This window comes from Erpetoichthys calabaricus, chromosome 12, assembly GCF_900747795.2.
Source record: "Erpetoichthys calabaricus chromosome 12, fErpCal1.3, whole genome shotgun sequence".
NCBI lineage: Eukaryota > Metazoa > Chordata > Cladistia > Polypteriformes > Polypteridae > Erpetoichthys > Erpetoichthys calabaricus.
In genome coordinates, this window is record NC_041405.2 from 12141718 (window position 1) to 12169379 (window position 27662).

The 27662-nt window shown below is 40.2% G+C and overlaps 1 long non-coding RNA gene and 1 gene segment (V, D, J or C); both read left to right on the forward strand.

Moving 5' to 3' along the window:
- LOC114661874 (immunoglobulin heavy constant gamma 2B-like) overlaps nt 1-27662 on the forward strand; it is a 185140-nt gene that overhangs the window by 17778 nt on the left and 139700 nt on the right. The window contains 1 exon segment of the C gene segment in view: nt 9474-9773. Within this exon segment, the coding sequence occupies nt 9474-9773 (300 nt within the window).
- On the forward strand, nt 12632-23015 carry LOC127529798 (uncharacterized). Of its 2 annotated transcripts, XR_007936418.1 has the most exons (3): nt 12636-12696; nt 13363-13400; nt 22979-23015. It is a non-coding gene; the product is annotated as an uncharacterized LOC127529798 (long non-coding RNA). The 2 variants fall into 2 exon arrangements; XR_007936419.1 differs by lacking the exon at nt 13363-13400 and having other exon boundaries at nt 12632-12696.

The following is a 27662-nucleotide window of genomic DNA, read 5'->3' on the forward strand; positions in this document are numbered from 1 at the left end:
TTTTTTGTGATCAATATAATATGCAAATCAATGTTAGTGTAAGATTAAAATTCCAAACAACTCCTTGTATTAAAGTGTAACTTCAGTTAATAGCAGTTGATTAGCATTCGATTAAAGAGTGGGGGTGGGGGTCAGTGGGACCTGGTACTTTAGACAGAAATTGGAAGAGGTGCCAGTACTGTGCATCAGTGAATACTGGACCACTTCAAGCACTGACAACTATCCCACCTAAAGGAAGATGAGGAAAAAAGCCAAACCACATAGAACTGTACAAACTATATCTCCAAAAGTCCATATAATCCTGCCCTGCCAAGCTAAGTTTCAAGTCATGCCGGGTGGTGGAAAACAAAATGAACTGGAAGAGAAATAAATTAAAACACTGTTATCAAGAAGTAATAAAACTACAATCAACTCTCAACCATTGATTTATATGCCAATGTGGCTTTTTCTAAGACAGACATGGATTTAGACAAACTTCCTTAATGACTATGCGGTGGACTGGCATCCTGCCCGGGATTTGTTCCTACCTTGTGCCCTGTGGTTACCCTTTGTTAGGATATAGCGGGTTGGATAATGGATGGATGGATCCTTAATGACTAATGAAATATGCAAATAAAGGGATTTTAGATATATTTTAAACTTTTCAGCCATCAGAAGTTTTGTCAAGTTGAATAGAAGTGCAGGGTTTTCTGTGAAAGCTACAGAGAATGTTTTAATCTGTAGTCTATTTAAAACTTTAAGCAGCTACAACTTTAGAAAACTAACCATGGTTGAATTTAACAAGAATATTTGCTTTTGATAATTATTTTGTGAACATTTTCTGTTTTCTCTAAATATTAAATGTCAACTTATCCTCTTAAAAGCAATGCAAACTTTGGGCCTAATAACACAAAGGGGTTTTCCTGTATGGAAAGGTATGGAATTTTTGTTTTGTTTTTTTAAAAAAGAACATACTTGTCAGAGGAGACTCTCTCAACCCATTGATTTTAAAGTGTCCACAAAAGCTTTTTTTTCTTAGCAAGAAATCTGCCTTTTCATATTTCGCATGAGAATATATAACTTTGTTTGTAGTCATATAAATTGTAATAATGAAAAGTAACCTGGACATTAGATTTAATATCTTTCTGGGACTGCATGAAGATTTACTGAACTCACAATGTTTGATTTTAGTGTATTGCTTCATGTGTTTACTGTTACTGTTTTTGATGTATATAAACATAGTTTGTGATTGAAAAGCTTAAAGATAATACCTATCTGTGCAGGCATTGTTGAGAGTGCAAATTACGTGATGTTATTATTGTTAGTTGCATGGTTTCATTCTAAACAGGTGATGTTTACAGTGATTGTACCGATTTCATATCAAAATTGGGTCAAACTTGACTCAGGGATATTGCAGGAGTGAATACAGAAATGACACTGATTGCAACAGGTTGTTGACTTTTAGTTTTGACTTATCTTTATACATGGAAAGTCTTGAGAGACTAAGTAACTAATGCAGGCAATTCATTCATTCATTCGGTTTATCTTCTGTTGCTTGTGCAAAATTGCTTTTCCCAAAGAAATGTAATCATTAGTTAGATACACACACACACACACACACACACACACACACACACACGCACACACACACAATTAACAAATAGAGAATCACATTTCTGAAATCATTTAAAACAAATAGATATATAAATAAAACAGTTTTGCAGTGATTCATATTAAGACCACAGTAGCCAGCATTGAGTTTAGCCGGATCTGATCATTGAAACATTTTTCAGAAATTCCAGTCTTCCATTCATCTCTTATAAAACTTGTTAAATCCAGTTTAACGTGCATTGAAGTGCTGAACAAAATGTGGAAATTCTACATGGATGGAGCACTGGATTCAGGTCCAATAGTTACTCAAAACATATACATCATTGAGATGTGGACAGGAAACCCAGGAGAGAGAAAAAAAATACAAGCATAGGCAGCAGCATTGGTGCAAAGCAAAAAATAACATGCACATGTGCAATTCATAGTATAGCAATCTGAGTCACCAATTTACCTTTAATTTACATGCGCACTTTTGGACAGTTATAACAATATGGAGTAAACAGATTATATAAACCAACATGGAGAGGATGTGCAAACACAACACAGACACAAAGTAGGCTTATAAATCATAGATACTGTGTCAAGGCGGCAGGACCCCACTAACTTTTTAATGTCACTTTGACCCTTCTTAATGCTTATATAAGGCTTGACTGAACACACATTTTTCTTTTAACTGAACACAGTTTTCAGTGATGCCAACTTTTATTTCATGTACACTAGCTGACATTCTTATGTCAAACTCTGTGATTCCTAATATTTAAATAGTTTGTTGCAGTTGCTAAATTGTACCCTTTAAGATTCAGAATACAGGAAGATATGGAAAAAGATGATCTACTGTGGCAACCCCTAACAGGAGTAGCCAGAAGAAGATGTATATATTATACCGAAAACATACATCCGAGTGAAACATTTTATATTTTTCATACACAGTTGGAGGCAGCACCTGTGTCACAGAAGGTTGCAGTTTTGGTGCATTTTCTCTTAAATTAATATCTTCTTCCCTGTTCATTCATGTTTAGGGGATTCCAGTTATCTTCTTCACTCTGAAGACATTTTTATTGGTTAATACATACATATACACAACCATATAGCTACAGATATACCTCTACATTAAGATGATGCAAAATAGGTGGATAATGTGTGTCCTAAATATCTATCTAAAGGCTTACTTGACCACTTTCCAAATTCAGCGTAGTACTGTTCAGCGAGTGAAAATTAAAATGCAGTGTAATTCCTTGAGAACAATGTACTCCTAATTATCAAAGGCACTACTTAACGGACAGATGTGCACATGGTAAATCGCATTTTGTCTGTTATATGTTTAGCTATTTATTGTGCGCTGTAGGTTACTGGTGATGCTGTAGTGGAGCGGAATAAGTTAACCAGAAGGAAGAGGAAATGTCAGACTGTAGTTTGAGGCTTTTAGCTCTGCAGACACGAGATAAACTAAACTGCAGAGAATGTCGTGGATAAAAACAGGACTGATGACAGTATATCTGACTGGTGAGTAACTTCAAACTTTGGAAATGCCTATGGGCAAAATCGTACAACAGCACAATGATCAGTTGTTTATCTTGTTTACGAAATTCTCGTTGAGTACATATGACGAAACAGTAGCTCTTAAAAAGAAACTGAAAATGTCAAATGTGTTTTTAAATCTTATTTAGATAAATGTATTTGAATACGTGGAAATAAGATATTTCTTTCAATATACTGTAAATTACACACAATAAACAGACTCATCTGCAGATTTATTTATTCATTCATTTATTTATTTTGTAATCGAAAACAAAAAGAAAACTAATCCAAAATAATGTATTTAATACAAACACGTATTTAGATTTTATATTTCTTTGAAAATCCCTTAAGTTTATGTAGTATTTACGGATTTTGAAGCGTCAGCTTTGAATCTTGAACTGGAAACGGTCAAGTTAAAATGAACTTAATTTTTAAGATAAAAGCTGAAAGCATATATTGTGTTCTGTTCAACCACTTACTGATAAGAGTGTGAAGATTCCATCCATCCATCCATTTTCCAACCCGCTGAATCCGAACACAGGGTCACGGGGGTCTGCTGGAGCCAATCCCAGCCAACACAGGGCACAAGGCAGGAACCAATCCTGGGCAGGGCGCCAACCCACCGCAGTACACACACAAACACCAAGCCCAATTTAGAATCACCAATCCACCTAACCTGCATGTCTTTGGACTGTGGGAGGAAACCGGAGGAAACCCACGCAGACACGGGGAGAACAGGCAAACTTCACTCAGGGAGGACCCGGGAAGCGAACCCAGGTCCCAAAGTCTCCCAACTGCGAGGCAGCAGTGCTACCCGCTGCGCCACCGTGCCGCCAGTGTGAAGATTGTGTGATGTAAAAGAGGACAGTCGAAAAGAAACGTGGTATTTGATTAAATAGCTACTTTTTCACTTTTAAGCAAATTGCATTTTTTACTTTGCGAATTCATAAGTCTTTAAAATTACTGGAAAAAAATCTCACGGACTTGTGTAAAACGATACGCGAGTGTTTGTTAATCGGACTTTATACAGTATGTTAAGCAAGTATACTTTGTCGAGCGGTGTTATATATAATCGAGTGAGTGTTTCTCGAGAACACAAGAATTCAGTTAAACTGAATTGCTTATTCAAGAAGGTACGTATATTGTCTTCTGACATTACCTTTTTCTGGCTCTGCATTGCAGAAAACACTTGAATCTTCTTAATTCTTAACTTAATTATTAACACTTAATTCAAGACCAAAGTAATCGTCCATTTCATCCTTTACTTTATGCCGATAAAAGTAGACCCTATCACTTTTCATTTCACAGTCAAAACGTTTAAAATTCATACAAGGTACACGATTTTATCAGATTTTAAGGGGATAAAAAAATCCGCTGCCGGAACTATCTAATCCACGGAGGATGTTTTTTTCAGCATCTCCAACATACATGCCTGCAATTTCGCAATTTGTCAGGGTGGCAACATCCCCATCTCCCTGATTTAAGAATTAGGATTATGGGTATCTTTTATCTATTCCTTGACTATTGTCCCGCTTAGTTCTCTTTCAGAATGTACAGTATAAATCCTGGATGCATCGGCCGCAGGATTGTGATAATCACATTCTACCGACACACCCTAAATAGGATTTCATAATGTGTCGAAATTGTGCAAGAGATGTTCAAGCGGTTCTTAGTAAGCACATCATTGCTTTGTACAACTATATACTTTATAGTATCTTCTTAAGAAAATACAGTAAATAAAAATCGTCATGAAACGCAAACTTCAAAGTACCTTCATTTGTTTTCTGTTCTCTGATCATCGATTTTTTTCAGGTGTCTTCTTGAGTTTAGCTGATGATCTCCTCCTCACCCCCCAGTCGGCCACTCGACTGATCGGACAGAGTTTTGAATTAAAATGTAACGTAAATAAAGAGAAAAACTGCAAACGTGCCCTGTTCTTCTGGCGGCACAGACACATTCATCTAAACAGCAGTGAAGACATGGAAAGGGATATTCGGGGTAAAGGACGGTTTTCAATCAGCACTGAGTCACTATCAAGCTCTCTGATCATCACGGATTTGAAGATTACAGATTCAGGTTACTTCAACTGTTCTGTGATGTGTATGACGATTAAAATGGAGTTCATATGGAAGAGCTCACAGCTGGAGGTGAGAGGTAAGTGACAACTCAAAATGTAGAAAAAAAAACTTCTGCTTTAACAGATCAATGTATACATTTTTAATATAAAATAAATCACGTATATAATGCAACCTATTGTATGCAAAAATGCACAATTAGGCTATATGTTACTTGAAAGAAAATTTTATTAATAATCTGAACTCCTTTGATAATCCCCTTCTGGGTCACATGGGCTGGTGACTATCTGGCACAATGAGCGTGGCATCATTCCATCGCAGAGTACAAATATGCACGCTCCCATATTCATTAATACCAAGTCAATTTAGCATTCCCTTTAAAATGATAAAAATGATTAATATAGTATTCTGCTGAATTTGATACAAACTTTTGGTAACTCAGTGCTTGTCAGTCCTGTTAAATATTCCAGGCCATCATAATAGGACACATTCAGGTACATGCCCAAAATATTAACAAAGTCCAATTATTTTAATGGAGATAAGGGGAAAACTGATTAGCCAGAGAAAAAGCACATGGACATATGAAAAACCTTGCAGACTCCACACAAACAATGAGTGTTTTGGGATTTAAGCCCATAGAACTCTAAGGTTGTCATTCATTCACAGTAAGCACGGTGAAATTATCCATGTGTGAGTTGAGGGATTAGAGCCTAACCTCACAGCACCAAATTCAAGACAGGCATCAAACCTGGTTGGAGAGACCGTTATTTGCAGAAAATAAACAAACAATGAAAACCGTCAACACTGAGACAATTAACTTAGCATGCATGTCATTGGTATGAAAGAACCTGCAGGAAAATCCATGCAAACTTGGGAAGGACGTGTAGACTCCACACAGGCTGGGACTTGGCCGAGGACCAGGACTTTGGAGGTATTTATCAAACTTAATTGTGTCATTTTTAGAACTGCTGACTCAAATCTCCATTCTTATCACACCTTACTGGTCATTCAGCAAAAGAATGTGACTTGAATTTAGGTGGGTGATGCAGTGTATTATAAGTGTATCCCAAGTACGAGAACACTGCAGAGGTTAGGGGTCTATTTTACAAAACATGGAACTTTTAGTTTTCTATTTTGTTAATTTTCATTACATGTTATACTATATTTCACTGGCCAAAGGTTTTCTAGTAAAAAGTTTTTTTTTTGGGGGGGAGAAATACATGATAGGCCTATTAAAACAGTAACATTTTGTATTATATTTAGTGTATACAGTACCTTTCTTTCTCATCCTAATTCTTAAACCAATACCAGATTAGTGTTAATTTCAATACAATACAACAACAACAACAACATTTATTTCTATAGCACATTTTCATACAAAAAAGTAGCTCAAAGTGCTTTACATAATGAAGAAAATAAAAATAAAAGACAAAGTAAGAAATTCAAATAAGACAACATTAGTTAACATAGAAAAAGAGTAAGGTCCAATGGCCAGGGGGGACAGAAAAAACAAAAAAAAAAAACTCCAGACGGCTATAGAAAAAAATAAAATCTGCAGGGGTTCCAGGCCACGAGACCTCCCAGTCCCCTCTGGGCATTCTACCTAACATAAATGAAATAGTCCTCTTTGTATTTAGGATTCTGTAGCTAAAACGCAGCTACGGTGCTTATAACTGAACTAAACAAATACATTACAGGCTATAATACACAGGGTGTAATAAATGTAAAATTGAACATAATATTTGATAATACTAAAACATAATACGGTCAGAAATGTTCACATGTAAAGCAGCAACTAAAACCTAAATGGTATTAACAGTAAGTGGAATTTTTCAGCTTTGATTTCTTAATGTAGCAGAGCTACAGAGAAGCTGGCACCTATGCAGTAATTATTGGGGACAAGGCAGAAATGATCTGTGTAGTCAATAAATCTGTTGGAATGTCCTTACAGCCCACCCTGTGCCTTACCTCATTATATTATGCTTTCCTTTAAGAAATACAATGTAATCATGCATTTCACAAAATTGTACTGCAGTTTTTATTCATAACACAGTAATGGATTAACCCCCCATCCCTGAGTTGCAAGGAACACACAACTGAATTTTATCTACAGTTAAGTAACACTACCTAAAGCAAAATATTAACAAGCACTAGATAATGGTTTACTCAGCTCTGCAGCTAAGTGGAGCTGGCTAACTAGATGGCAACTTAACAATGTGCTGCAAAGAACCAAAGGTCCAGCTGAAAGCCCAAGTACCTTGTCTTCATTTGCGGAATAGCTGTTCTGTATTTTAGGGCAGCTCAAGCCAACTACTTAAGTTTTACTTCCTTGTTCTTTTCACCCCTTTTTGAAAAACTTGACGGCTACAAACTTATAGGTAAATGAGCTGATTCACAGCAGCTTATTACGTTTTTTGAACCGCTATCCATTTGAACATGGCCAAATATACCATTAGGCAAACTCTAATTCTCACCCTGAGGCCCTACTCACAAAGGAGCCTTTGCATATGAAAGGGGAAAAATGCCTAATAAAAGGAAAAGACCAAGTTTTACTGAAAGTACAGAAATTCACGGCAACACCATGGGGGCACCCATCACTACTTTACTTAGATCCTTATGACTATAAACCTGTCCAATCAGTCCTAAAAAAAAAAAAAAAAACCAACCACACACACAAGTGGGTAGAGCATGATCAGAGCAGGAGTTTATATAGAGTCACATTTATGATACAAGACATCAATTAAATTATTGTGTCAGTTGTGAATATTTTGGAGGGTCATGAACTAAGAGCACGGTACAAAACGGAGACAAAAACGCATGTGACGACAAATACATTCATATTCAAGGCATCGCCTTACTTTAACGATTGGGGGATCTCAATTGACTTTTGCCAGAAGGCTTGCAACAGTTATCCCACTGGTTTTACTTGTGGTTTTCATTTTCCTCCTTAAACAGCTGCTGAGAGGGGAAAAGTATATGAATTCAATTTAGTAGCCACTTGAAGAAACTAATGACAGGCTTATCTGCAGGTTAAAGTATTAATTGTTTCAAGTCTTTTACCTTGTGTTTGCAAGACCACTGTGTTCAAAACAAGATACTGTATATCTAGCTTAACCAAAGCCTGTAACACTTAACACAGATTTGACTTTATGAGCCACTGAGTAAGGCAGCACTGTATACTGAACACACCATAAATTTACCCCTTAATTACATGGATTTCCATTTTCTTTAAAATTGAGCAACAGTGTTATATTTCACTTTGTTATGTTTTAAAGTATCTTTCTAGTACACAATTTTGTGATAAAACCACTGTTCATAGAAGGCATATACATCATAATTAAAATAACTTTCATATGGATGCTGTATATAAAATGGAGAAATTATTACAAAGGGTTACCATGCCTTTTATGTTGTCGTCCACTGCAATTATGAGGATATGACTTTAGCTGAATTTCAGTTTATATAATCTTTAACCACTGAACTTACCATTTGAAGAGGTGAACTTAAACAAATGTATTACTAAACAATATCATGCATTTGCCTGTTGCAGTGTTACTTTAGATAGATCAGTATTAACTGCTTAAATTTGCAGCATGCAGTGGAAAGCTGAACTATTTTTTTTTTTTTTACATTTCGTTTTATTTTATGATCTCCAATGGCACAGTGTTGTATATTGAGTGCTGGGTGTTGGTTTTCTACATGTGTGTCACATATTTGTGGGACACACCTGCCTTTGTATTGTTATCGTGTGTGAACCTGCAGTGTTGTACTCCGCATTACAAAGCTCTGCTTGCACTCTTCTTTGTTGCTTAGGCATTCTGTGGCATATTTACTGTGAAATGGAAATACTGTGGGCTTAATTTGTACTGTAATCACATATCAGATACCATGAAAATGCAGTGCGCCTCTGCTAAACTTAAATTGACTCGATATAAAGTCTGTGTTTTTATTATACTAGGTCAATGCCTGTACTTACTGACATATGCAGTGTTTATGATGGTGGAAGTGAGGAATAGGGGTTAAGCTTGGGGCCTTTTAAGTTTGGACCCTCTGACGTATTAATCTGGCCTTGTGTTTGAGGTGGGTCAAAGGACCTGTCCAAACTCCCCCTGGCTACAGCGATGCAGTGTATTCCCCCCCCCCCCCCCCAAATGTTTTTATTGCATTCTTCTGTAAAATGTTTCTCTCTCCTTGATTTAGGAGTGCACCCGTAAAATAAATTCACAACTCTAAAACATAAAGTTTGCAAATTCTCGGTAAGCTCATTGTCCACTCATTTTCATGTCACAGCTGTCCCCAGGCTGAACCTCCATTACCAGACATCAAGTGAAAACCCCAACATCCTCCTCCTGACCTGCAGTGCTGTGGGCTTCTATCCTCCAAGTATAACCCTGTCTTGGGACCACTCTCTGCATGAAGTGACCCATTCTATTCTGCCAGACAACCCCACACTCCTTCAGAATGGCACCTATAACATCAGCTCCATTTTGCATGTCAAGACCTTTCTGTGGATCCCAGGGGAAGGAATTGGGTGTGTGGTGAACCACAGCTCTCTGACACGGCCATTGAGGAAGAACATCATGCGAGAAGGTGAGTGAGAGTGGCTTTAAAAAATAGCTTAACATTTTTTCATACTAATAATAGTGTAAACAATATTTATTTACTGTCTAATATTTGACAGGAATGGTTAATACAATAATATTAGCCAAAAATATGACAGGTAGTCTTCACAGTTATTATTTATATAGGAAGGCTATTAACTATCATTGATAATTTACTTCTTCTGAAAGAAGATGACTGACAATGGTGACAGTAGCCAGCACAAAAAAAAATGTTTTGTAGTTTATCTGACCATGTTTACATTTTCAGGGAGGAAGAAAAAAAAAAAACCCCAACAACATTTCTATTCATGCCTTATCCGACCTTCTAAATCCATACCCTATCGTAGAAGTGCTGAACAACATGCCAAAAGTAATGCTGGAGCAACACTCTACCATCGGGCTCAATCGAAAATTTACAATAAACAATTGCTCAGACAAACATATACATCTTTGAGATGTGGAAAGAACACAAAGAAAAATGCACATGACCAACTGAATTGTTAGCATGCACTTACGCTCATTCACAGTGTGCCAGTCTGAGTCACCAATTTATCCTCCACTTATAAGAACACTTTTAGAAAGCGAGAAAAATATGAAGTAAATGGAGATAAAATAAACCAATAAGGGGAAAAATATGGAAATCACATGCAGACACTAAACAGGCTTATAATCATAGTGAGCTCCTGCAGCTTCTTCACTATATTATTAACTTATTAGTGTCACTTTGATGCTCCTTAATGCTGACATATGGCTTAACTGAACAAATCTTTCTCTTAACTCATCACAGCTCTCCCTGATGTCTATTTTTATTTATATGGTGTACCTTAGCTGAATCTGGTCTCTGAAATTTGAATCTTTGTCTATGTTCACTCAGGTTTTGAGGATTAATGTTATCCTCTACACTCTGCAGACATGTTGCTTAGATCATCAGTGAGGTATACATTTTTTCACATTTGGTGTCTGGATTTGCTAGGACATCTTGTAAGAAATAAAAAATAAATACAGTGCCCACAGAAAGTATAAACCCCTTGGGAATTTTCACAGTGTGTTGCTATACATTAAATCACAGTGAACAAAAATTGGCTTATTGACACTGATGAACAGGAAAAAAAAAAAGTCTAAAATCGATTACAACTTTTAAATTCAGTATAAATTGACCACAATTTTTCACCTGCTGGGCCCATAACATCACTTCAAGAGAGGTCAATCAAATCAACAAATTAAAAGGGTTAGCTCAGTTACGAGACCCTCTGGACTTAGTAGGGTAGGAGAGAGAAAGACGACAACACGGAGTGCCATTATGACCAAACACAGCACATCCTCTCTCTGACACACTAACACTGGAAATCTTCAGACAAGAAATTATTCAGCAGAAGTTTGTTAGGAAATTACACTGGGTCATCTTTATACAAACAGCGATACACCTACATAATGCCTCACTGTGACTGCCAAGTCAGAAGTTTTCTTTCGTTTTAATTTTTCTTCATTTTTAATCATTCTTGTGTGCAATCAGACCTTAGGATCTATCTACTTATTCAGATTAACAAGCCATACTCACCACTAGGCAAAAAAAGTTCTAGAAAGCTCTAGATTTCTTCCTCTTCTATCCAGTAGTTCTGTCTGACTTATGCCTAAAGCAACAAAGATATGTTCTGGTAACCTGAAGCCCTACCATGAAGAAAATAGTATGGAAATGGTGGATGGACATTTCTTTCTTCTCAAAATAATTTAAGGTTAAATTCAGAAAAAGATGTAGTTATTAATTGACACAGGTGGCTCATCAAAACCTATTCCACCTTATACAGGCATCATAGAAAACAGCAAGGCAACCCAGCATAACCGCACATAGATCTGTCTAAAAGAGTGCTATCACTCAGTCAAACCGAGAGTGTGGCGTTTCCTGTCTACTTCTTTCCTGTAACATCACAACTCTGGGTGAACATCAGCCAGGTCATCAAAGGAGTCCCCTCTCCTAAATGGTGTTTAGTCAAGTTTAAGGCTCATAACACAGAGAAGGTCAAAACAGTGTGTGTGACAGAGGCTCAGCCAATTACATAACCCACCTAAATATTAATACTACTAAACCCAAAATAGTTTAAGAATATACTAGTCAAATTCCAATAAAATTAAAAAAAGAAAAAAAAAAGAATACCACACATGCTCCCCTCCCCCCAATATATGCCTATTCTGACAACCTCAGAAGTAAACTCTTCATAATCATATGAAGCAAGCTTCTGCTATTCTATTTTTAAAAAAAACTTACAATCTTAAAAATCTGATTAAATACTACCATAGATATATTAAGACTATTAGGACATCTTCATAATACACAAATCTTATTTAAGATCAATCATTCCAATCAATTCATTACTTGTCGTCATTATTAATGTCTGGAAAAGTAACCATAATAGTTACACAACAGAACATCCTCAAACCTGTTATTGTAGCATCAGGTACAAAGCAGGACCCAGACTTGGACCGACAGCCAATCCATAACAGGGCTCATTCAGGCTCATATCCACACTCGCACTGGGCCAGTTTTGCATTGCTAAATTAACCTAACAGGCACATCTTTAAGGATGTGGAAGTAAACTGGAGTACTCAAAAGAAAAATCAAAAACAGATACTGAGAGTGTGCAGACTTCATATATACACCACAGGGCTCAGGATTCAAATTCAGGAAGGTGGATAATGCTATAGTAATGCTAACCACTGCACCACAATTCCAAATAGTGAATCTGTCATCTTGTTGTTAAATAAAAATTAGACAAACAATAATTGTTTTATTCTCTTCAAAGTTTTACAGTCAGGGACAACAAACTGGCACTGGTTCCTGCGATTTCCCACCACTGTTCCTTTCCTTATTTGCACTTGTTTGTTGGTCAAAATTTGGAGGGCTCTTCATGAAAGAGGTGAGTCACATGTGTAAGTCTGAAGGGGAAATGCTAACCACAACATCTGAGCACTTGTCTCCATCCTCACCACAGCACCTTTGTTTTAGGTAAACAGACATTGTACCTTTGATTCAATTAGACACCTACTTCAGGCCTACCAGTGATAACATATATGAGAAGCTATTAAGGTAATATTAAAATATGTTGTGAAGTGTTCTTATGAACAAGTTTCTTCACTTGGCAACACTAAACAAAACTTTGCAAATATAGGAATTTCAAATTGTATTATTTCAAAATACCACTTAAGTCTACAAATATGTGGGATAAAAAAAAAAGACAGTGTGCCAGTTCACAGCCTGTCTCCCTGGGCACAGTAAAAAAAAAAGGCTAACCAAACACCATGATTTCTATGAATTTCATTTGCTAAAAATTATTTAATTAGGCATTGGTTATTGAGTTTCATAAAGGTAAACTCATTAAGGATTTTATAGGCACCCTTTGGGTTTTATGAAAATTGTACCAAGAATTTATTTTGCAATAAACATTTGAAGTAATATGGTGTAAAACTATACTGCTAAAAAATTCAGCATCTGGTCATTTCCAATTTGTTTAACATAAGCTTCGGACTGTGAGCGTTTAAACCCTCATAATGAACTTTTCCATTTTTCTGTTTCTGGCCTACAGAAGCGTCTCTGCACTGAGGTGATCTGAGCTATGAAAAGGTGGGTAGTGAGAGCCTTAAATATCTAAAAGGTACATGTGGTCAGAATCTAGTAGTATGAAAAGTTAGTTTGATTTTAATTTGGTAAATTTTCATTAGAAATTAAATACTTTCAGTATTTTTCCCCATATGTATGTTGTTGTGGATGTGGCAGAAAAACTGAAATGCCTAGAGAGAAAAGCAATATTGGGTTGGGGAGCTCGAGGAAATGCCATTTGCACAACATCCAGATGCAAGACTCGACACCAGGAGGCTGGGCTTATGACTCACCATCATAGACAGTACACACAAAAATAATTGTACGGTTTTTAGAATCTTGTTTATTAAGTGTAATCCCTTTTAGAGAGTGATTCTACTTCCCCCTTATAAATATCTTGTCAGAATTAACATCCATTGGTTTACTAATGCATGAAAAGTATTCATACATCACTACAGATATGATGAAGGATGGAAAAAAGAATAGATTAGGGATTTGGCAATGAACAAATAAGTTATAAATATATAAAATTAATTTTGGATATTAAGCATTTTGTGAATATACTTTAATTATTTTGACAAAACATTAAGGACTTCATTAAGCAAATGGATTTTAAAAATCCAAATATTTTAAAAAATATGCCCAATAACTTCATCATTTGCAAATCTTAGGTAAAGCATCCAAGGCAATATATAACAGAAATCTGACTTGCAAACACAACAGCAAAGCTTTGGTTGAATTGTTTGGTTTTAGAAACATTAAAATATTCTGATAATACTTTGTGAAATTATGGGATCATCAATTTACTAAGTGATAATAAAGATCATCCCATATTTGAAAGGCATTCTATTGTCCTGCCACATATTTATATTTCTCAAAACAAAAGTAACTGGTTTGTAGTATAAAGACATGATATACAGGTGCTGGTCATAAAATTAGAATATCATGACAAAGTTGATTTATTTCAGTAATTCCATTCAAAAAGTGAAACTTGTATATTCGATTCATTCATTACACACAGACTGATGTATTTCAAATGTTTATTTCTTTTAATGTTGATGATTATAACTGACAACTAATGAAAGTCCCAAATTCAGTATCTCGGAAAATTAGAATATTGTGAAAAGGTTTAATATTGAAGACACCTGGTGCCACACTCTAATCAGCTAATTAACTCAAAACACCTGCAAAAGCCTTTAAATGGTCTCTCAGTCGAGTTCTGTAGGCTACACAATCATGGGGAAGACTGCTGACTTGACAGTTGTCCAAAAGACGACCATTGACACCTTGCACAAGGAGGGCAAGACACAAAAGGTCATTGCTAAAGAGGCTGGCTGTTCACAGAGCTCTGTGTCCAAGCACATTAATAGAGAGGCGAAGGGAAGGACAAGATGTGGTAGAAAAAAGTGGACAAGCAATAGGGATAACCGCACTCTGGAGAGGATTGTGAAACAAAACCCATTCAAAAATGTGGGGGAGATTCACAAAGAGTGGACTGCAGCTGGAGTCAGTGCTTCAAGAACCACCACACACAGACGTATGCAAGACATGGGTTTCAGCTGTCACATTCCTTGTGTCAAGCCACACTTGAACAAGAGACAGCGTCAGAAGCATCTCGCCTGGGATAAAGACAAAAAAGGACTGGACTGCTGCTTTCTGATGAAAGGAAATTTTGCATTTCCTTTGGAAATCAAGGTCCCAGAGTCTGGAGGAAGAGAGGAGAGGCACAGAATCCACGTTGCGTGAGATCCAGTGTAAAGTTTCCACAGTCAGTGATGGTTTGTGGTGCCGTGTCATCTGCTGGTGTTGGTTCATTGTGTTTTCTGAGGTCAAAGGTCATCGCAGCCGTCTACCAGGAAGTTTTAGAGCACTTCATGCTTCCTGCTGCTGATGAACTTTATGGAGATGCAGATTTCATTTTCCAACAGGACCTGGCACCTGCACACAGTGCCAAAGCTACCAGTACCTGGTTTAAGGGCCATGGTATCCCTGTTCTTGATTGGCCGGCAAACTCGCCTGACCTTAACCCCATAGAAAATCTATGGGGTATTGTGAAGAGGAAGATGCAATACACCAGACCCAACAATTCAGAAGAGCTGAAGGCCACTATCAGAGCAACATGGGCTCTCATAACACCTGAGCAGTGCCACAGATTGATCGACTCCATGCCACGTCGCATTGCTGCAGTAATCCAGGCCAAAGGAGCCCCAACTAAATATTGAGTGCTGTACATGCTCATACTTTTCATGTTCATACCTTTCAGTTGGCCAACATTTCTAGAAATCCTTTTTTTTGCATTGGTCTTAATTGATATTCTAATTTTCCGAGATACTGAATTTGGGACTTTCATTAGTTGTCAGTTATAATCATCAACATTAAAAGAAATAAACATTTGAAATACATCAGTCTGTGTGTAATGAATGAATCTAATATTTCTAAGTTTGAATCTAAGTTTCACTTTTTGAATGGAATTACTGAAATAAATCAACTTTGTCATGATATTCTAATTTTATGACCAGCACCTGTAATTAACATTTCACTTACAGAATATTAAACACATTTTAATACTTTGAAACAAGGGAATAAGCATAAAAGGTACCATTAAAGATTTTAAGGACAGAAAATGTTGCTATTTTTAATTTTTCCTCTGCTTTATTAATAATAGTTATTATGCTTGAAAACGTATGCATAGCATACCATTCGTGAGTGTCCATGGACTGGGTTGTTATAGTGGTCGCGAAGACAAAGATTTGTTTATGTTATTACGGAAACACATCCAGCCTTGACCCAGCATGCACACACTCACCAAGAGACTCTGATAACCGGCTGAATGAATTGATCAATAATAACGTATATATTAAGGTGACCATCCGTCCCCGTTTTTCGGACAACTGTCCCCACTCAGAAACATGTCCCCGTTTTGTCCCCGGTTGTTCCTGTACGCTAGCACGTCGTAATGAAGCTGCATTTTCACAACCAGGCATGAATTCTTCTCGAAACGTATGTAGTTTACGCTCCACGAGCGCCCCATCTCCCCGGATTGCCCCAAAAATAGCCCATTGTCCCCGGATTGGCCCAAAAAATTCTGGTCACCTTAATATATTAATCAAATAATGAAAAGAATAAAACAATATTAAACAAAAAATTATACGCAAAAGCCCTCCGGATTCCCAGCCAGCGATAATTATTTACATACACAAAACCTAACGAACAACAAACTGTGACGTCCCGTCGAATAACACACTCAGGAGCCGCTTGTCCGCGGAAGCCTTCCAAAATGCCGACTGGCTTTTTATTCAATCAGCCGCGATATAAACGGTGCCCTACAGCCGCCCGTTGTCTGGGTCACGGGGACACCTCCAAAATAACAAGGACTAATTACCTTCGTCCTATCTACCTCTCTTACTCTCCAAACAGTTACTTCCCTTCCTTACACCTTATACTGTTCTCCCGCCTCCAACTCCAACTTCTGGCCACACACACCTTTTTATCATGCCCCATTAATTTACCCATATCCCTGTCACTCATCTCTCTCTAGGGAGGTGCCCCAAGCCCTTACAAACAGGGTTCCCTCAAGACTCCACCCCAACACTGCTTCCCTTCCCTATAGTCCATGCAATGGCAAGACACGTCACACTGCCCCCTCCTCAGCTCCTCGTCCCCGAGGAAGCACATAATCATGCAGATGTCTTGGCAGCTGTCTTCGCCGGCAAGTGGTATAACGTCTGAGCCAGGATTTGTGGAAGGTGTTGTGGCAGTCATGGGTGCAGGTTGTGAAGGAGCACAACCTCTGTAACTGGCCAGACGGTCCTGATGCAAAAACACTCTCCTGCCCGGAGGTGGTAACTGGACCCAGTACACAACCTCCCCCACCCGTTCCAATACTTGACAGGGTCCCACCCAAGGACTGTCCAGCTTTGGAGAGCGTCCCTTCTGTCTTTTTGGCCCATACACCCAAACTTGATCACCTGCTTGAAAAGGCTGCCCCAGAACCCTAATGTCATAGTGGCGCTTCTGTTTCTCTGCTGCTACTCTTATCCGGCCCCTTGCAAAGTTATGTGCCACCTCCAATCGATCCTGCAACTTGCGAGCATAGTCAGGGCCTGGAGGTTCAGCTGGGGTGTCAGGGGGAACACCATATACAAGTGCAGACGGTGTTCGCAGCTCTCGTCCTAGCATTAATAAAGCAGGGGTGCATCCAGAGGATTCCTGCACAGCAGATCGGCAGGCCATCAGAACCAGAGCCAGCTGTTGGTCCCAGTCCTTTTGATCCTTAGAGGTGGTAAGAGCCAGCTGTGTGGTCAGAGTCTGGATAAACCGCTCGGCTAGCCCATCACTCTGGGGGTGTAGAGGGGTGGTTCGGGTTTTCTGGATGCCAAGTCTCTCACATACTTTTTGAAAGACCTGGCTTTCAAAGTTTCTCCCTTGGTCTGAATGCAGTTCGACAGGCATCCCAAACCGACTAAAGAATCCTGTAATTAGGGCTTCAGCAACAGTCTCAGCTTCTTGATTAGGTAGTGCATAGGCCTCGGGCCACTTGGTAAAATAGTCCATTGCGACTAAAACAAACCGATTCCCCATAGCTGAGCAGGGAAATGGCCCAAGAATGTCAATTGCCACCCGTTCCATTGGAGCCCCTACCTGATACTGTTGTAGTGGGGCAGTAGACCTTCCTTGGGGTCCTTTCCTGGCTGTGCATAAATCACACCTGCGGCAGTAGTCCTCTACATCGCGCCTGCACTGTCCCCAATAAAACGCCTGCCTCACCCGCCTTAAGGTCTTGGTGACTCCAAAATTACCAACTCCAAGCGTTCCATGCATGTTCCTCAGGATCTCTTCACGCAGCTGTTGTGGTACAACGATCTGCCACCTCCCTTCTCCAGTTGCAGGGTCCCTCCATTGTCGCTTCAATATCCCCTCTTCCACAACCAAGCTGTCCCACTGGGACCAAAGACCCTTGACTGCAGGTGATTCAAGTGCCACTTCCTCCCAGCAGGGACGATGCTGTTCCTCTTTCCACTGGAGAACCTTCTTGACCTCAGGATCACATTCCTGACTAACTCGCCATTCTTGGGTACAACCTGGCACTGAAAGAGCTTGGCACTGAACCTTGGCATCCTCACAGCTCTGATCTTGACGCTCCCTTTTTTCACAATAGGCACATCCCTGATCTGCGCAGGGTCGTCGAGACAGAGCATCTGCATTTTTGTGTTGCTCACCAGGTCGATGCTCTACTTGAAAGTGGTAAGTCTGAAGCTCCTCCAACCAACGAGCAATCTGACCCTCAGGTTCTCGAAAAGACAGTAACCACTGAAGAGCAGCATGATCAGTGCGGACCACAAAAGAGAGGCCACACAGGTAGTGCTTGAAGTGACGAACAGATTCCACCAGGGCGAGGAGCTCCCTCCGAGTCACACAATAATTCTTCTCAGCTTTTCTGAGAGCACGGCTATAATAAGCCACCACACGCTCTCCCTCTGGGTGCCGCTGTGACAGCACAGCCCCTAAGCCCACATCACTGGCATCCGTGTCAAGGAGGAATGGTAGGTCAATATTGGGTGGAGCTAAGATCGGTGCACCGCAAAGGGCTTCTTTCAATTTACAAAAGGCGGTTTGTTGGTCCTCCCCCCACTGGAATGCTTCATCTGGGCTCAATAAACGATGCAAGGGTGCAGCAATAGTGGCAAATTCTGGTACAAATCGCCTATAGTAAGAGGCCAGTCCAAGAAATTCACGAATCTGCCTTCGATCCTGTGGCTCTGGCCACTCTTGCACAACAGACACCTTATCTTTCTCTGTGGTGACACCTCTTTGACTCACACGGTGACCCAGAAATGACACTTCTCTCCGGAGAAGGTGGCACTTATCAGGATGAAGTTTAAGGTTGGCCACACGAAGCTTCTGCAGAACTTCCCTCAAGGACTCCAGAGCTTCCTGGAATGTCTTGCCATGAACCAGTAAATCATCCAAGTAGACAAGGCATTGAGTACCAGACATACCTGCCAATACTTTATCCATTAACCGTTCAAAGGTAGCTGGAGCATTGCAAAGACCAAAAGGCATAACTCGGAACTGCCAGAGCCCCTTTCCTGTGGAGAATGCAGTCTTAGGTCGAGCTTCAGGTGTTAGCGGCACCTGCCAGTAGCCACTGCGCAGGTCTAGTGATGAAAACCAGGCTGATCCTGCCACCAAGTCCAGGGATTCATCAATGCGAGGCAACGGATAGGAGTCCTTGATGGTTACAGCATTTACCTGCCGATAATCAACACAAAATCGCCACTTGCCATCCTTCTTAGGGACAAGGACCACAGGAGAGACCCAGGGAGACTCAGAGGGTTCGATAATTCCGGCCTGTCTCATTTCCTGTAGAATGTTCTCAGCTGCTGTCTGTTTAGCTAGTGGCATACAGCGGGGGCGCTGTTTGATAGGGAAAGCACTCCCAGTATTGATGTCATGCTGCACAAGAGAAGTCTGGCCAACATCATCTGCAGAGGTAGCAAAACGGTCCCTAAAGTCATGTAACAACTGCCAGAGCTGGCGCTGTTGCTTGTGTGTTAACCCTTCCCTGTTGGCATTCCAAACAGTGCAGACAACCTTCATTACTGGTACGGTTTGAGTGATGTTAGTGAAAATAGGCACATGTTCTTCTTGGGGAGCCACCACTGGTGGTTCCCTCCTTCCTTGCTGGTGCCCTAACAAGGGGAGTGTCCCAATGCCTTGAAGATACAGAGTCCCCATCTGAAGATCTATTCGCGCTCCAACTGCTCGTAAGAAATCAAGTCCCAAGATACAGGAGTTGTTGATATTAGCCACCCAGACATCCTGCACCCACTGCTTCTTAGCAATACAAATGTCTATTTGTGCTCTACCTAACATGGGGGTCATCTCACCTGTCGCTGTCATCAACTTAGTAGAATCGGCTGCACATAGGACCGCCACATCCAACATGTCAGGATGGATAATAGATGCAGTTGACCCTGTATCCACCAGTGCCTTGCATACATGGCCGCCAACCAAAACTGAAAGGTGACAGTAATCTCCCTCACCCAACTGACCAACAGGGACTGTTCTTGGGGCCAGCGTTGTCCCTCCTACACTGGTCCCATGTCGTTTCCCGGTACAATGCTTAGTTGGGAGTCCTCTTGTTTAGCCCTACTGGGGCAGTCACGTTGTAAGTGTCCATGTTGTCCACAGTACCAGCAGCGGGGTGGGTGCATTAGGCGTGAAGGATTCCTGAATTTCTGTACGGTAGTCACTGGAGCCACTGCCTCATACTCTTGTTCTACATCTATGGCCTTAGTTTGGTGGATAGCTTCCGGTCTCCTCCCCTTGGTCGACTCTACTGATGCGAGAGGTGCTTGGCTGTAACCCTCTTTAAGTATTTGTTCTGCCTCCTGGGCTGCAGACAAAGCTTGTTCCAAGGTCTCAGGCTTAGCGAAACGGACCTGCTGTCGGAGATATGGTGGGCTCAAACCCCGCAGAAATGCCTCCTTAGCCAACTCTGCCTGCACGGATCTGTTAAAATGGGGATAACCCCGTCGCACCAGAGACTGTACATCTGCTGCAAATGCCCCCAGGGCCTCAGTTGTCTTGCGAACCCTCTGCTCCAGCTGTTGTCTTATTGTAGTCACAGCTTCTATATGGCCAAACCGTCGCTCCAATGCAATTTCCAAAGCATGGGCATTTAACAGCTCATCTTCTGGCACATCCGTCAGAACCACCAATGCATCACCATCTAATGCTGCAGCCAGCTGTACAGCTTGGTCCTCCAAACTCCAGCCATTTGCCCTGGCAATCATGTGAAAACGAGTGTTGTATGCTTCCCAAGACCCAGTTCCATCAAATCTGCCAATCTTCAATACAGTCCCACCCATCCGTTGTGTCTTTATTTCATCACTCACATGCACCGCCTCCCTAGCTGCCCTCAGCCACGTGTTGTCCATGCAGCATAACAGTTCTGTGTAGCCACGGCGCCCTTCGCGCAATCCTTCAGCCAACACGTTTATTGCCTCTCCATCTACATGTGCCAATAACTGCCCTGCTCCATAATCCTCCGTCCATCCGTACTTATTTGCTAAATAAAGGAAGCGCTGTTTAAATTCGGTCCACGCCAACACACTCGGGAAGCGCTGCAATTCTTTCGTTTCTATCGCTCCATCCGGCCTCGCATTAAATTGAGCGTCTTCCATAAAATGGGGTCGTGCTGCAGGCTCAACAGCATTCAGCCTCATAAATGCAAACTGCTCCGACGGAGGCTCTAAGTCGCCCTCTTGCTTCACGCGGGCTGAAAACCCGCCCTCCTCTATGAGTGCTAACTGCCTAGGCGAACTTATATGAGGCGTGAACGCTTCTTTAAATACACTCTCACCCGGACTTTGACTGCTGCTTCGTTTCATTTCCACACTGTCGCGACTCCGTTTGTCTAATAACCAAATCCCACTGCTGACACCAATGTGACGTCCCGTCGAATAACACACTCAGGAGCCGCTTGTCCGGGGAAGCCTTCCAAAATGCCGACTGGCTTTTTATTCAATCAGCCGCGATATAAACGGTGCCCTACAGCCGCCCGTTGTCTGGGTCACGGGGACACCTCCAAAATAACAAAGACTAATCACCTTCGTCCTATCTACCTCTCTTACTCTCCAAACAGTTACTTCCCTTCCTTACACCTTATACTGTTCTCCCACCTCCAACTCCAACTTCTGGCCACACACACCTTTTTATCACGCCCCATTAATTAACCCATATCTGTCACTCATCTCTCTCTAGGGAGGTGCCCCAAGCCCTTACAAACAGGGTTCCCTCAAGACTCCACCCCAACACTGCTTCCCTTCCCTATAGTCCATGCAATGGCAAGACACGTCACAAAACCATCGACACTACTTAGTAAGCAATTAACACTCACAATAAAGCCCAACACAGCAGCAGCAGCAAAAAACAACGGTATGTGGCATGAAAAACCATGCGAACAGCCTTCCCAATTAAACGTTTTTTTTTTTTTTTTTTTTTGCACGTGTAGCGTTAAGATTTGGAAAGCTTGGGAGCGCTTCACAGATGAAGACTTACACGGACAAGCAGGCACAGGCCAGCATATACACCTAGATAGAAACTGAAATCCAAGTAAGTTGTTGTAGCAATCTAAGTGCATTTATGATGAGTAGAAATAAATACAGGCAGATGATCGCAATCCCCTCGGTATCCTTTTTTTTTTTTTTTTTTTTTCTCACTTTTAAGGAACCCGGTTAATGAGTCTTCTTCCCAGCAACCCATGCGCCCTCCAAAATTACCTGACACAATTCCGGAATGACCGCTGGGAGTTGTAGGCAATTTTAAGTAGGCCTTCAGTAGGGTTTACTGTTTCGAAAGTTGGTGTGTCTTTCAACTTTAATTTAATTCATCCAAATGACAGCTACCATTGTTTATTGATTGATTATTTTATAACACTGTATGGGAAATGTGTTAGAGATTTACACAGACAGAAGCATGTGCAAGCACACGGGTGACTCCGCTTCCTTTCACACACCACCTCCGCCCTCATTCATGGCTCAATATGTATGTATGTATGTATTTATTTATTTATTTATTTATTTATTTATGTTTAGGCCCTTGAAATCATTACTGCTTCATGTGTGGAACATATGCGGACATTGGAATGCCTTAACAAAACTGTTGTTACATTCTCATCATGGATTGGTTTCATCCTGTGCCATTATTCTGATAACTATTATGATTACAAAAAATAAAATAAAAAAGTTCAAAGAAAAATCACAGTTGGAAAGAAAATTTTTGAAACCTTTTTTCTTCATTAATTTATTTGAGTCTAAACAGTGGCTACTGTATGTCACAATGCAGCCTGCCTGCCGTAATGCCACCCGCAGTTAAGATCAAAGCTGCTCTATAAACTATTGTGTTTAGTTGTGTCTTGTTCTGCACAGTAGATGGCACTATTGTGCCACAATCAAATCAAGGGTGCAGTCGTTTTGAGATTAACAATAAAATATTTTTCAAAAAGAAAAAGAAATTCATTAACTCAGCGTTGGCAAGGAGTTGCAGTTTACTGATGGATGGTCCAAACAGAAAGACCCCAACTACACAGGTGACACCTTTAATACTTCTAAAACCTTCATATGCTGGTATGCCTGCTATTTCTTTTACCCTCACCTCCCATTATTGCACTTCTACTTCAAATAATTGTATGTATGTATATATGTATATTAGAGCAGGTTGTACTTCAGTACATAACATATTGTACTCAAACCTTCTAAATCCAAATGAAGGTCACTAGAGTTCTTCGCCTATCCTAGCAATTTTGTGTTAATGTGATATGACTTTAAAGTGAATAGGAAACAGCAGCAGAGGACCACCCCAGTATTCACTCCTACCAGTTAAGATCAGCAACATAGACTACAGTTGGCATATGATCATGAAGATGGGATGACGGAAGATTGAGAAAATTTCACCCAGTTAGATGTATCTCCAGTTAATGAGACATAACTAATATTAGGGTCAGAATTTTGGATAAGCAGTAGAAGTGCATGGATCTTTCCTGCCTCGTGTCAACAGTGTAGGCTGGCAGTGGTAGTACAGTGAAGTGGCAATGAGACTTCTTAACACCAGTTGCATATCATTTGAATGGACGAGCGTACCTACTCATTATTGATGACCATGTGCTTACCCTTATGGCCACAATTTGCCATTTTCAAATGCCTACTTCTAGCAGGATAAAGTACAAAAGCACAAAGAGTGCATCATCACAAGCTGGTTCAAAGAACATAATAGTGACTTCAGTTTACTCCAGTGATTTGCAAAGTCTGCAGATCTCAATCTAATGTAGAGGTCTTTTGGAATAAAGTGAAATGTGGACCAAAAATACAAAGCAAATGTGTTACTTGATTGTGTCACCATGGACCAAAATCCTGTAATAAATATTTCTAGCACCTGGATAAATTCATGCTGCAAAAGGATTCAGGTTGTTGTGATGGATAAAGGAGTCATATTCTGCATAAAGTAAAATGTCCATTGAATGTATATACAGTATTACAAGTATAACAGCCTAGCTATCTCTGTTAAAATGTTGTTCAACTTCAAATAAATATGTAATGTGTAAATGAAGTTCTTATAGAAGCTGTTTTGATTTCTCACATGGTGTTGTTCTGACTGAAAATTGTTTGTTCTGCCTTTTTTTTAAGTGAAGTCAGTTTTCTCCGGCTTTACAGTCTAAATGCATAACGTATTGTTTGGTAGACTGATACTCATTGTGAACCAGTTAGGGTTATTGTGTAAAATAATAAAAGTAAGACAAGCACCTGTTACTGTCAATGAGTGATACGACTGAGGAAAAATAATTACAGCAGATCAATGTAAAGGAGCTCAACTCAATAAATGAAGTTGAATCTACAAGTCATGGGTTTAAGTCTATACAACACTACACAGTCATCCCCTGCCACACTTCAACTCCATCTCGTGGACAACAGTTACAGGAATTAATTGTACAGATGTTAAGCATTTTTTGCAGGTTTATTCCTGCATTTTGTTTTTCTTCATGTTTGCTGTTTGTTGTTGTTTAATGTATATTATTGCAATTTTCCTTCTTTTATACTACTTAACTTTTTTTTAAGTCAGATATTATTTTTAACCATTTACTAATGCTGTTCTTTTTATTTAATTATCTGTGTTTGCAATTTATCTGCTCTGCCTGTATTCTACTGTAATATGGAAAGTGTGTTTAAGATTGGAGCCACAGAGCACTTATTTATGGAAAGAGTTATTTTATCTGGAGACATATAGTTGACGCAAAAACCTTGACAATCTTTAAGAAGCATCTTGATAATAATAATAATAATAATAATAATAATAATAATAATAATAATAATAATAATAATAATAATAAAGTGCCTTTCCTATGCTCTAGGTGCTTCACAGAGTTTCAGAAAGAAGAGCAGGGTATATGCGACATTGGATACAAATATTTTCTGCATAGAACACTAAAACAGATAAATACAGGATTTACAAAGCAGACCTTAATGGGTGAACAGGACCATAGCGATGGAGAATGTCACTGATGTAGTCTGGTATAAGGCCATTTAATACTTTGTAGGTTATTAATACATTTTAATCTTCAATCCTGTAAGGAGTCAGAGGAGGCGATGTAGGATGGGTGTTATGTACTCGTTGTTGCTAGTTCATGTAATGACTCTTGCAGCAGAATTTTGAAACAACTGGAGCTGTGATAGAAGATATGAAGGCACACCTGCCAGTAGAAAATTAGAATAATTGATGCAGGATGTAATAAAAGCATGGACAAGTTTTTCAGCATTTAAAAAGGAGGGGAATGAGCGAACATGAGATATGTGATGGAGGTGGAAGTAAGAAAGTTTCCTAATGAGGTTTATGTGGGTGGACTTCATGAGGGTGGCCTGAGGGTCCGACGTCCTCTAGTGGTCCCTGTGCTCACTGCCCGCCCAGCACCATGGAGCTCGATTGGCATTTGCCATAGAATACCAGAACTGGCAGGTCCACCATTGGCAGGCGTACTGTGCTTTTCACAGATGATAGCAGGTTCACCCTGAGCACATGTGTCAGATGTGAAAAGGGTCTGGAGAAGTCGTGGAGAATGTTTTACTGCCTGTAACATAGTTCATCATGACCAGTTTAGTGGTGGGTCAGTGATGGTCTGAGAAGGCATATCCATGGAAGGATACACAAATCTCTAGAGGCTAGACAACAGCACCTTGACTGCCATTAGATATCGGGATAAAATCCTTGGACTCGTTGTCAGACCTTATGATGGAGCATTAGATCCTGAGTTCCTCCTGGTGCACGACAATGCCCTTCCTCGTGTGGAGAGAGTATGCAGGCAGTTCCTGGATGATGAAGGAATTGATACCACTGAATGGCCCCTGTGCTTGCCTGACCTAAATCCAATAGAGTACCTCTGGGACATTATGCTTTGGTCCATCCAACGACGCCAGGTTGCACCTCAGACTGTCCAAGAGCTCATTGATGCCCTGGTCCAGATCTGGGAGGAGATCCCCCAGGACACCATCTGTCGTCCCATTAGGAGCATGCCAAACATTATCAGGCATGCATACAAGCACCCGGGGGCCATACAAACTACCGAGTACGATTTGGAGTTGCTGCAATGAAATTTCGGCAAAATGGACTACCCTGCCTTCCGCATCATTTTTTCCCGTTGATTTTCAGGGTGTCTTTGAATTCAGCCCTCTGTAGATTGATAAGTTTCATTTCCACCAACCATTCATTCTTAACACATTACCCAGTCCATATCAGTAGAGAAATCCAGCAGGATTTTTCTTCCCACTGAGATCTGCTGTGTTTTCATATACATGAAATATATAGAATCATCTGAGGATTTCTGCAGATGACATGACCTGGTATTTTATTTGTAGTCTGAAGTGTACAGAGTGAAGATAAATGGAGATAGGACTGTTCCTTGAGGTGCTCCAGTGTTCCTCACACAGTCCTTGAATTTTCAACCTGAGGTCTGCCCGACAGATAGTCCATCATCCAGGACACCACAGGCTCATCCACCTGCATATTTCTGAGTTTATCCCTTAACGGAATTGGCAGGACGCTACTGATGGCACTGGAGAAATCACAAAACATCATTATCACAGTGCTGCCAGCTTTGCCCAGGTGAGAATAAGCCTTGTGGAGCAGAGAGATCATTGCATCCTCCACTCCAATCATTGTCCGATAGGCACACTGTAGTGGGTCCATTTGATCTACCACTAGAGGACTCATATAGTCCAAAACCAGACTCTCAAAGGACTTCATGATGTGAGATGTAAGTGCCACTGGTCTGTAGTTATTAGGTGCTTTCTTTGGAACAGGAACAATGTGTGATGTTTTCCACAACAGCAGCATTTTCCAGAACTTTAAGGACCCGTCGCAGGGAAAACACGGACACACACATCAAAAACACATTAGGGCCAATTTAGAGTCACCAATTCACCTCACCTGCATGTCTTTCAACAGTTACAGGAAACCTGAGCAGAGACACGGGGAGAACATGTAAACTCCACGCGGGGAGGACCTGAGTCACGAATACTGGTCTCCTTACTGCGAGGTGTCAGCGCTACCACTGCACTACTGTGCCACCCTGCCACATTCATTATACTTGAAAACTGACACACATATAAAATAAATACATTCAATATGCATTCTTTCAAAAAAATAAGTTCACTTTTTTTTTATTTATTCTGCCACAGGCAGGATGCCAGTCCATTTCAGATGTCACACCTACAAACATGGGGGGCCAATTCA